This window comes from Penaeus vannamei, chromosome 4, assembly GCF_042767895.1.
Source record: "Penaeus vannamei isolate JL-2024 chromosome 4, ASM4276789v1, whole genome shotgun sequence".
Taxonomy (NCBI): Eukaryota; Metazoa; Arthropoda; class Malacostraca; order Decapoda; family Penaeidae; genus Penaeus; species Penaeus vannamei.
Genome location: NC_091552.1, coordinates 22,361,687 through 22,374,186, shown reverse-complemented (window position 1 = coordinate 22,374,186; position 12,500 = coordinate 22,361,687). Strand labels below are relative to the sequence as shown.

The 12,500-nt window shown below is 34.3% G+C and overlaps 1 protein-coding gene across 10 annotated transcripts in view; it reads right to left on the bottom strand.

Annotated features, from left to right (window-relative positions):
* Window positions 1-1,368: 1,368 nt before the first annotated feature.
* LOC113806131 (nuclear factor NF-kappa-B p105 subunit) overlaps window positions 1,369-12,500 on the bottom strand; it is a 25,489-nt gene continuing 14,357 nt past the window's right edge. For 6 of the 10 annotated variants that reach the window (XM_027357250.2, XM_027357247.2, XM_070120873.1 and 3 more), the window contains 17 exons: window positions 12,426-12,500; window positions 12,094-12,225; window positions 11,891-11,956; window positions 11,442-11,515; window positions 11,137-11,256; window positions 9,637-10,029; window positions 9,276-9,374; window positions 8,148-8,307; window positions 7,695-7,980; window positions 7,453-7,567; window positions 7,007-7,229; window positions 6,488-6,657; window positions 6,249-6,353; window positions 4,845-5,018; window positions 4,552-4,727; window positions 4,069-4,321; window positions 1,369-3,136 (listed from right to left, as the gene is read on the bottom strand). The exon at window positions 12,426-12,500 is cut by the window's right edge and continues 41 nt beyond it. In XM_027357250.2, coding sequence (XP_027213051.2) covers window positions 4,072-4,321; window positions 4,552-4,727; window positions 4,845-5,018; window positions 6,249-6,353; window positions 6,488-6,657; window positions 7,007-7,229; window positions 7,453-7,567; window positions 7,695-7,980; window positions 8,148-8,307; window positions 9,276-9,374; window positions 9,637-10,029; window positions 11,137-11,256; window positions 11,442-11,515; window positions 11,891-11,956; window positions 12,094-12,225; window positions 12,426-12,500 — 2,618 coding nt within the window. In that variant the 3' untranslated portion in view covers window positions 1,369-3,136; window positions 4,069-4,071. The remainder of the gene's footprint in view (window positions 3,137-4,068; window positions 4,322-4,551; window positions 4,728-4,844; window positions 5,019-6,248; window positions 6,354-6,487; window positions 6,658-7,006; window positions 7,230-7,452; window positions 7,568-7,694; window positions 7,981-8,147; window positions 8,308-9,275; window positions 9,375-9,636; window positions 10,030-11,136; window positions 11,257-11,441; window positions 11,516-11,890; window positions 11,957-12,093; window positions 12,226-12,425) is intronic. The other 4 variants (XM_027357251.2, XM_027357249.2, XM_070120875.1 and 1 more) reach the window with 1 other exon arrangement.

Genomic DNA, 12,500 nt, shown 5'->3' with positions numbered 1-12,500 from the left:
TGGTGGGTCAACCTGGTACAACTGCTCAAAATACTCTCAGCCCAACGTTCCCGCACTGCAACAGGATCTGAGATGATCTGGCCATTTACTAAGCGAACTGTCATCAACTGTGAAGAGGGCTTGGAGTTCAGCTTTCTCGGGGCTTGGTAGACAGGATGAAGGTTACTTGCTAAGAAATGGTTTTCTGTTTCCTCTGCAAGACTCATAATAAACTTCCTTGTCCCTTCTCAACAGTAACCGAGTTCTGTGAACCTGAGAACGGTGCAAATCGCCCCCGTGATTTTCGTTTAGCAGTTTCAACACTTGAAATATGTCAAACTAGAATTGTTGACAATTGTTAACAATTCTAGCCACGGTTGATTGCAAAAATTTATTAATGATGTGACATCATCATAAGTCTTATCTAGTAACAAAGGTGCAATGACCCAAAGTTAATAGTCAATTGAATTTAACTGCATGTGAAATATTGGTTACAAGCTGTAAACAATTTGTATTTCAAACCGCACAGGATTCTAATTACACTTAAAATCACAAAAAGTCTAAATTTTACAAAATTTAAATCCTTCCTTAGGTTCAAATTAGATAATTAAACTAATTACATTTCAAAACACTGGTCTGCCAGATATGAATATGAGCTAAATGAATGGCCAAACATTTTCCAGACATAAAAAATCTGAAATGTCGTATTTGTAATAAAGCAGTCTTCTTTTTCCAACAACATTAAAGAAAACTCACTATATTAGTAGGGTGCTATTATTTCACACAAAAAAAACTATTAGGGCACTATCACTTTGGAGGAAACACAAGTACTCTCCCTTAAACACGATTAAAAAGCAAAATAGTTATAGACTTCCAATTCCTAAACACAATTTACAACTAAAGGCTTCTGGTTGTGTCAAATTAAACACCTTATTATAATAAGAAAAAGAGAAACAAACATCTGGCTTGTTAAATGTGCGAGGCCCAACCCAATGAATATTTGTCTATGGACTTCCATATACACAGGAATAAATGCATATCTGTTTATCAGATATATATACACTTAATTACCCATCTATGCAATAGATATGCATGTCTAGATTGACAGATATGGATCTACTTCAGTTTTTTTCTGAGAACTCTCCTTTACCACTAAAATAACCTTTTCAGTATAAATTTCCTGAGATGCTAACACACTTGTCAGTCATTAAACATTTTTGCTTTTGTTTTATTCGTCATCCAGTCACTACCCATACTTACAGGCTTCAATTGCCAGTGTATAAATTTGTAAATGAATACAATGAAACATATATCAACTGTTAAATAGGTAACATATATTAGTTTCTCTTACTTTTGAAACCAGGAACAAAGGATATATTAAAAGGCAGATTTGCTACCTGGAAGTAATCCATTTATTCACTTTTGGCGTGTAAATCCTTATCATTAAAGAAATATTGCAATTTATAATCACTAATAGAAATAACATGGAATGGAGCAGTTACTAACTAAAATATGTAAACCACCTGTTAAGAATAACAATATTGCATATTTTGAAAATAAAGTTACCAGTAAAATCTGTCCAAACATTTTTTTATTTATAAAACTGAAATCACTTTATGACAACTAAAATTTCTGAATGGCTTATAAAAGCTACATGTAAAGTTTCCTGTTGGTTTTCAGGGAATGTAGGATTCAAAGTTGTAGGGATTTATGCCTACACCAACATATTAGAAGAGTAATATCTTAATCCATACATTATATGGGTTGTTTCTTGTGCTAAGGCACATTTTTCTTAAATCTACTTGAAAGGGTCACTGACCAAAGTTTCCACTTCTGCCAAGAAATAGCTGGGAATGTACAGTTCACATGGTGGTCCTAATAAGTTCTTACTTCAGATGCACCAGATCTGAGCTCTAAAAATACTAACCTACCTACAATCAGTAGTCTATACAATACACTTAGAAAAATATAGGAAGAAATTTACTATAATAAATTCAAAACAATATCAACAAGTCAATTAACATTTACATAAGGATAATCCATTTTTTATTCTACATCTTGTAACATCTAAAAGCAATGTCTTACATATATATTTTCTTCCAGAGATTAACTTCACCCTTCAAAGGATTTTCCCACTTGGAGTAGCATCACCCCATACTCTGAAGATTCATCCTTATTCATTAAATCACATCATAACACAGATCATGAAGCAATGTGAAGGCACTGAACACTTACAGTGAACAATAACTGTATCTATATCCTTACCATAAGGAATGCAGGTAAAAATGACCTGGTATATATTTTTGGCAAATCATTTCTCAAATTATCTAGTATCTGCCAAATATATGATACTAATTTTAATTTCTCCTTTTATATGGCAAGATTAATTAACCAGACCATCTTTCTCTATCTACTAATAGATTTCATATATCACTACAACTAAATGATTTCAATATTTATCATAAAATATAGGTATAAAAAGTAAAAATAAAAATAAAATTTTGTAAAGGTAAATAACACTTTTATAAGGGCTAATATTAAATCTATTAGCAACAAATTATTTACTGACATAACATGTAAGTCATCTTTTTAATCCTATGATGCCAGTTTATTCACAAGTAAAACATCTGCATACCTAGTTATACACAAATAAAAAAATCTACTATCAACTGTTCATACAATAACTAGCTTCCATCTTTACCCCTTACCTAATTGCCTTGGCTCTGAAAACAAACTATTTTTTTTCTAATCCTGAACATCTTTTTCATAAAACAATCTCAATACAAATATACTTGTACAATTCACCTACCTATGAAATACAATCCAAGTAGTATTGCAGCATCTTAGCCAAAGCTAACATACATCTAGTGTATATTTTAGGCAAGAAAATAGTAAAATAATAGAAAAAGGTGAAAACAAATAAAACTAAAGTAAACTTCCCAATATGTGAACCCCCATATAAAAGTTTAAGTTTGTACATGGTAAGAATGAAAATCTAACAGTAAGAACTCAATAACCAAAATTGTTCTGCACTTATGATATGCACATTTCAGGTTAATGAAATGTATGTCACTTCTTACGCCTGGTCCAGTACAGCTACACATTCCTTGAGGCCAAGAACTGTAAGGCACTCTCGTAGTTTCTCCAAGCTCACAGACTGTAAAAGACAAATTACAAATTATGAAAAGAGAGGAAAAAATACTGAATGATAAAGTATCGATTGTTAGATGTCAATCCATGGTAAAGATGTTTCATGCAAGACAAGAATAAACAACATTCCTAAGATGAAAATATATAAAAAAGGGAAAAAATACAGAAGTAAAACTGTAATAACATAAAGAACATCAATTTTCATATATACATACATACATATGCATATATACATATATATATACATACATATATATATACATATATATGTGTGTCTGTGTGTGTGTGTGTGTGTGTGTGTGTGTGTGTGTGTGTGTGTGTGTGTGTGTGTGTGTGTGTGTGTGTGTGTGTGTGTGTGTGTGTGTGTGTGTGTGTGTGTGAGTGTGAGTGTGAGTGTGAGTGTGAGTGTGAGTGTGAGTGTGAGTGTGAGTGTGAGTGTGAGTGTGAGTGTGAGTGTGAGTGTGAGTGAGTGAGTGTGAGTGTGAGTGTGAGTGTGAGTGTGAGTGTGAGTGTGAGTGTAAGTGTAAGTGTAAGTGTAAGTGTAAGTGTAAGTGTAAGCGTGAGTGTGAGTGTGAGTGTGAGTGTGAGTGTGAGTGTGAGTGTGCGTGCGCACACGCGCGCATATTAAACTAAAATAACAGAAACTGGCAAGTGTAAGATAAAAAATCAATTTAAAACTTTTAGTTTTCCTAAAGTTGAAGAAACTCTACTGAATTCTGGTGATATGAAAAAGAGATAGGGATAATAAGAGTAAACAACACAAAATATTGCCAAAAAAAATCTATAATTGTTGAGGGACACCTTTATCGACAGATTTCAAAAATAAAGAAATTGCAACTCTATCAGCTTTCAAAAAAGATCTCATTGCAGCACTGAGTCTAATTAAAGTTCAAATAATGCATGCAATCTAAAATACCAAAGTCCCCCTCATTTTCATACCTATCATGAGAATACTTGACAAATTCTTGCCAGGGATTTACAGCGACGATAATAATCGGTCTCCAGCGGGCAGGTAATACCGAGGCTAACCTTCATGTTATCAGGGTGTAGGAGAGTTGAAGCTGGAGATGGTTCCCCAGCCAAGCAAGGAACCATGTAATCCAAGTCTAGGAGCTGAGCTAGGTGGCGCCAGGTATCTCCACTCAGGTGGCTGGCAAGTCGTTCTCGCACGCGCTCACTCAGCTCACCCACACTGTGCCACCAATCAGAGATGGGGGGAGAGAAGGATCATAGATTAGGGAACCAGTTCCAAGCTGACTTTTTATCTATATGTGTTAGGAAAAAAATACAAATTGAAAACCAACAAATCTAATAAAGTCTTTATTATGTTAATCATTAAAAAGAAAAAATAAATTATATATGCATTCCCAAGTTTTATGGATAGAGCCAGAAGTTTTCTCCAATAGTCAGAGCAAGGATTACCTGTCATCTTCTCCCGGGCCATCTGAATACTGTATATCAGTTACTGAGATGTCAATGCCAGAGTCAAGGGCAGAATGTAGTGGGCCAGCTTTTGTTCCAACAACTTCTTCCTGTGCTTGAGCTCCTTGTTCTTCCTCCTCTTCCTGAATAACTTCACCTCGAAGGATTGACAAGATCTAAAAATGACAACAGAGTTAGTGTGACCACAAGATGGGAGGTACCTCTATTACAGACAGGAAAACAAAGCTATAAGCTTTTCTTCAGATTTTGTCTTGCACATCAGGAACAAATACCTCTGCATCATTTCCAGCATAATCAAGTGGCGTGTAACAATCTGGCTCTTCTTCCGAGTCATCATCCTCCTCTTCCACCTTTCTGCTGGAGATTTCTTCCTCTTCTTCTTCATCCTCCTCTGATTCTGACAATTTTTTTCGCTTTTGTAGCATATTTTTGGCATTGGGGTCAGCCTGCAAACACATGATATTATTACCAAAAAGTAAAGCTTATACTATAGCTAGTCAGCAACCAAACCACTGGCACTGAGAAAGCTGGCATACACACACTGTCTACTGTGGTTTTCTTTTATTAGTTTTGATCACACAGATGGCTCAGAGGTGCTTTGTCACCAAGGTGTCAATTAATAGACCTACAATTCATTGAACTACCAAGCTGAAAAGTTTTCACCTTAATTACTATCATTACTGTTAACCTAATACCTCCAGGGATGGTATGTACATACATGCCATGCCCACTATGACTTAAATTTATTGTATGAACACATAGATAGCTTCAAAAGACCATAGTTATCACCAAGGAGTCAATTACTTGCACTACCTATCTATTCATTTTTTTAAATATTCTTTTTTGTCTTATCTTCCTCTAAATATTGCTAATAACATCATAATATCTATAATATCAATAACAATCATAACACCATTAGTATTAGTGGCATTAGAAAAGAAACACATTTTTCAAAGTTCCTGGAAAGGGTAAATCACGTGAGGTCACAAGGTTTATTATTTAACTCCTTGGTAGCTGAGCATTTGTGCAGCCATCTATGTTGTGTGTAATACCCCCTCCCCAACACACACACACACACACAAAAATAAAACAGTAAACATTACATGTCTCTAAGAGTATTGGGTTAGATACTACTGCTAATAATAAAAGTAATATCAGTATTAAAAACAACAGATTTTTTTCAAGGAATGGAGTAAACAGGGGAGATCAAGTAGGTCTAGTAACTGACTCCTTGGTGACTAAATAAATGCTTGTGAAGACATTCATATGTAAGTAAAATTTAATTACAGCAGACAATGCATGCATACAACTAGGTTCACATTATGCTAAAAATTGTTAAAACAAAGTGCAAGAGAAATAAATGTAAAACTTAAAATTTGTGAAATAAGAAGAAAATAGAACATTTACAATATCAACATGCTGAAACTTCTATCAACTGGTTACCCACTACCCCCAAAAAGGTAATTACTAGTTCTCATGAAATTACATTCAATTACAACAAGTTAATTGTAAATTGGATTTAAAGTCTTTGTATGTAAAATGAAAGACATTATAAATATTATCAAATACATATGCCACACTTTGTATAGTCTCATCTGCATTTCTATAAATCAGTGGCAAATGAAATTCCTGTTGTTTATCAAATGAGACGTAAAGTTTACAGTAGTTCCACTTACATTATGTCTTAATAATATCTTGCACATTTCACTGTCTCTTTGTTGTGCAGCCAAATGAAGAGCAGTATTACCATCAAATAGTCCAGCTTCAATAGTTACACTTGTCTGAAAAATATATCATATATCAAGATTGTGAATATAATAATCAAATACATAAAAAAAACTTTTTTTTTTTACACGACTCTAATGCCAACATTCATAATATGAAACCATACTGTTTAGTTCTTGGAAATACATACAAGATCAAGAAGATATCTGGCTATCTCATGATGACCATGCATGACAGCCAGATGCAATGGATTGGCTCCCCTTTTACGTTCACAAAGATGAACTTGCGCTCCAGCATCAACAAGCATACGCACACTATCAAGATTTCCGTTAATTACAGCCAAGTGTAGAGGGGTTTCACCTGTAAAACAGCATTGCATCTCAATTCCTTTTCAAACTAACAAAACGATACAACTTTTATTCACATGGTTATGTTCCATTAAAAAGATAATAAATATTAACATTTGCAAACAGCTTATTCGTATCACCATATAATATATATAAAAAAAATCAAATCTACATCAATTTTACTGTCCCTATGCAGGTAAATTCAAGCTGAACCAAGTTCCCAAATAAATGTGAATTAGTAGAAAACAATAATTATCAATGTATGTGAATATTTGGTGAAAATGACATAAAAGCCTAGGAAAATATTCACCTATACATTGGGAATTCCACTGGTAAAAGAAACATATTAGTAAGACTCTTACCCTGATAATTGTAAACATTGATGGCTTGTGTTACTGCTGAGCGGACTCCATTTACAGGTCTAGTTAGGAGAGCTTCCAGACACTGAATACTTTGCATCTCGGCAGCACAATGAACCGGTGTGTTTCCTTGGGCATCAACAATGCTAACATCACAACCTGGCATAGCAACAAGCCTCCTCACCATGATGGTCTCATTGCCACGGACTGCTTGATGTAATGCTGTCTAAAATACAAATAATATATTTTAAAATTAGGCAAGAAAACTGGAACAAATCCCAATATAATTAGCATTAACAACAAGGTCTTAAATAACAAAACATAGAATAACAGGAAGGTATATCACTTGATCAATATAAAAAAATATATAATGATATATATGTAAAGAATAACAAATGAATGTTATTTCTACAATCTCTGATTCTAACAGAACTCTATCTAATACATACCTCTCTTGCAAAGTTCTGAGCATTTAGCAAATCCTGAGGCCTGATCTTCTCACAAGCCTTGAGGATTTTGTTGAAAGCTTCTATATTTTTGTTGCTTACAGCAGTATGCAGTGCACTGATGAAAAAAACAATCATTATATCAAACAGGTAAGTATCAATAACAGGTAAAAACAAAACAATTAAAGAAATTACAAAATTAATGATTTATACTTCATCAACATCATACAGAGTCGAGTACTTACGTATCTCCTTGATTGTTCTGTACTGCCAAGAGATAACGATGTGTTGCTAAGAGTAAGGAAATGTCACCCGTTGCAGCATAAGCTTGCAGACACTCTGCAGCACTTATTGCCACCTTGAATGCCACATCTACACTCTGAGTGGGATGCTGATTCATGGAGTCCACTTGGCTTTGAGGGTTCCTGTTGCCTCGGCTATCATCAACTCGAACATTGGAAATCATTTTCGTAAGTTCATCAACATCCTGTCCTGAGCTCACTGCCTGATCCTTCTGTTTCTTCTTTGAATCTGAAATTTGTACAGTACATGTTTTTACACCTTCATATCCAAAACGTTATAACTATCTTGTTTATGAGTCCCCATGTAGCATGTAATTTCTTTTCAGTATCATTAAGCATACTGGAAAATAGAATTGAAGAAAGCACTTAACAGATATTGATAAAATCATTACTTACCCATTTTCCCTCCATAATCAGCTTTAATGTCACTATTGCCTATCAAGCCAGATTCAAAGGCTAACTGATCATCAGCAACTTCTAACATATCCATCAGAGTGGCATCTGGACCCAGACCACCAACAATATTGAAGCAGCTTGGCAGGTCAAACTCTGGTACCTTTAAATAAATCAAAGTCAATATAGGCCTATATGAAAGTAAAATACAGGTAAATAAAAGTACAAACTACACAGTAACACCTATCAAATTCTATGAGTAATTGCTACACAGTTTTGTGCATGTTACCATACTGGATTTTGTACAATACAGTAAAAAACTGTTGCAACTGATAAAATAGAAATACATGACCCATTATAATCACATTGTGCATATAAATTCTGTATACTGAATTATGTTTTTGGATAAAGGAAAACATGCTTTAAACGATATATGTATATATCATCTAGGGCTAATTTACTTCAAATTGTAGGCTCTAAAGAATTTGTTTATTAGGGCATTGTAAGTGCTATATATCTTTATTATCAAAATAAAATTTTTGTTTGACTTTTTGGATTTGGTAAAAATATGTTGCATACTACAACGCACTAATACTCTGATACTCTGCATATCAACTGATGACACAAAACTAGTTAACTAATCATACTGCATTAATCCATTACTGTTAGTATATTTTGAAGCCGAAAATAAAAGATTCAGGGGGACTACAAAATCAGTGTGAGGGACTGGTCCGGACTCTGCCTGCGTGCCAGCCATGGCCCACTGCTGTGTCGGAGTGCAAGCCCCGATACAGCATCACACTGGCAGGACGCCCAGCAATTTTTTTTTTTTCTAGGTGTCTCATGTGTGGGACACCTGTTGTTACTGGGTTAAAATAATCTTCTGGGCAAAGCTATATTGCATCACAGGTACAAAACATGACCAAATTATCATTAATCATTCTCCCAGTATTTTTAGACATTCCAAAATAAAGACATTATGAAGTCATAGCTTCTATATGCAGTGAGTGCATGTACTTTTGTGATGTTATAAATGTTAGTGCTACAAGTGGCATTTGCATTCAAATAAATGCACAGAGAAAAGATAACAGTGGAGCATCTTACTCCCTGCAGTACAGACACTGTACTTACATTATTTTGTGGCTGTAGTGCTTGTGGTTGCATCTGCTGCTGTTGAAGTTGAATATTGTTTGGCTGCTGTGTCAACCAATTATCTACAGCACCTTGTATCTATAAAAGAAAGATGAAGGGAACATCAGATAACAGGAACAGGAAAATGACATGAGATGTCACATCAAGGGTGGATTATACTACTGAACTTGATAAAAACTGTATAAAGAAGTGAAAGGAAGATTCCCGGGAGGAAATAGAAAATTACTATAGCTTAATTGAACTCTACATTCATCAAACATACAATACAAATACATACTAGCTCTCTTTTCCTATTACTGACTAAAAGGTAGATAATGAAATACTGGCAATATAAACTTACCAGCTGTGAACCTATCTGCTGTGTCTTGGGGAACTGCTGTATCTGTTGCTGTTGGAATTGTTGTTGCTGCTGCTGTTGCTGTTGTTGTTGTTGTTGTTGCTGCTGCTGTTGTTGCTGTTGCTGTAGTTGCTGCTGCTGTTGAGGCTGTTGCAGATACTGATTTAAAATCTGTGTTCCATTATCTTGATATGATGGAGAAGGCACCATCATGATTGGAGATGGAGATTGAATATACTGTGGTGACTGAGATTGTGAATATTGTTGTGACATATTCCCTCCTCCAAAATTGCCGGAGCCCTGGTACTGAGACTGTGGTGAGCCAACAGAGTGTTCTCCCGGAGACATCACACTATACTGGGGGGAATTAGGCACGGGGTGGCCAGGTGAAGGAACCTGTAAGTTCATACATAACATATATAAGTCAACATTCCCTAAATTAAAAATGATAAATCTAACATTCATGTGCAATTGTACCTATGGTATGAGGTTGGTATCTAACAATAAACCATTAATTCCAAATCATGCCATGGAATTTTGTCCTCTTCTTAAATTTCTTTGTCCCACTTCTTTGCACCTAAGAATATGACTAACATGCCAAATCTACTATATACAGTAATATGAAGGGCAACAATGACAAAAAGGTACTGTAGAAGGTTTGCTAAACTTTGCCATTTTCAATAACCTAATGAGCATCTGGCTGATTTCATGAAATCTGATACTAGAAGTTGGAAGATAACCAATTCATTTGCAGTCTATTGTAATTATGTATAAAGTTTTGTTCTTTTCCTGACTGTTCAAAATAAGCAAAACTTCCAAAGTTATTTTCAGGCTTTATTCATGTCAGAAAAATAAAACTGTTTTTCTTTCTTTTTAGAGCACTGCTAAGCAGATTCTCTAAAGTGCAAAGAAATGGACTTAAGTTTCATGTACATCCTACATCTCTCTTGCAAAAAACAAAATGCATTCTTGATCCATGTTTTGAAAGAAAATACCAAATAAATACTAACAAATAAGATTTGATTATGTTTTTTATTTTGTTCTCTGATCTTTAATAACAAAAGCAGAGATAGTCACACATGCACATGAATATGTCTTATTCTAGGCTTTTACAAATGAGCATAGTAACATGCAACAAAATAGTATCCTTCCTAACAAAATCCACAACTCAGGTAAAATACATCAGCACTTTATACTTAACTGGTCCTATTATCTACTAACATATATCCATGGTAATAATTAAATGTCCATTACAATATTCCAGTCTCATGCATACCTCTTCTACATGTCACAATAAAATATTTTCATCCAACTGACATACTAACACAAAAGAAATTTCAAATCAAACAAAGCATGATGTTATGCCGTCTTCAAGCTTTTTATAAATTTCTTACATCCTATCATAGTCATTCTATGATGAAATATAGCATGCCATCCATCTTCATTTCGGAATAACAAACATTTTAGCTACCATAACTTATTATACGATGATGGATAAAATACCTGAAGAAGGCTGTTATTGATGGTGGTAAACTCAGTGTTCGGGGTCCCAACAGAGCCTGGATGTATGGGAGAATAAAGCTCATGGGTGCTGGAGTCAGAGGGGTGTCCAGGTGAGGGAACCTGAAACCACAAAAGGAAACTATTAAAACCCTCCTTTCTCAAAAGGTCACATATTACTACTAATCAAATTTAGTTGAAATTGTCAAAGACCAATGTAAAGTAACAAATGACTATGAATACTGCAAAACTATCAAATAGTAAAATCCAAGAATTACTGCACAATTATCTCAAAGAAGGTGGCTTACAGTGTGCTGTGGTGATTGGTTAGACATCTCTAAAGTGTATGGTGACAGCCCATTACTGTTTGGGAAATCTGAAACTGGATGAAAAGAGATATAAATACACTATTCATTTTAGCTTTAAAGGTAAAACAAAAACAATCACATACTCACAAAGACACAGGAGAAAATAGTATCAATATTTAGAGTAATTAACCTTAATGGTAATCATAATAATAGTAATAACTGTTACTGTTGAGACAATTAAATGGTAACAGTATTATCAATAAAATTAGGTCTTATTAACAATAAAAATTATAATATCTAATCAAAAACTTGAAACATCTTTGAAGAATACAATATCAAATTATACATATTGCACATAGTCTCTATCATATTAGACTAAAACTAGTACCAAACAGTAATACATGAACGTGAAACACAAAGGCATACATGCCCAACAGAACAATTCTTACCTCCCACCAACAGTTCCAAAATGTCAGGTGTTGGCATTGAATCTTCCTGACCACGTGGATTTCTCACTGTGGGCAGGTTTCACATTGGTTAAAACACTTGCTGATACAAAAAATAGATACATATGTCAATAATGATACAAGATTCAAAAAAAGACTGCATTTTTAAAAAAGTGCATTATTGATATAATTTTTTCCATACTTACTGTTGTAACTCAAATCTATAGCTTCACTTGCGTAATTGTTGAAATTTGCTGGTCTCTTTGCAGGTGGGAAACTTGGATGTCTCTTGCCCTCTTCTTGTGCATTTTCAATAAGCATTCTTCTGCGTTTCAAGGCTGTAGTAATAGAAAACTCGATGATGCACCAATAACAATAAATGCGTACATATATCAAGATGATTGACTTATTAGTTAAATATTCTAAAATTACTCTAGCAAGGCAAGGCCAAATATATGAAAATAAACAATGATAATATGATTACAAAGCTATTGTTCTTTTCAGCTATAATCTCTACTTTCTAATAGTAAAAACCTACTATCAGGCATGAATGTGAAGTCCAACGGTTCACTTGTGTCTCTGTCCGTTGGTCGTTCAAGCTGTACTTTCACAC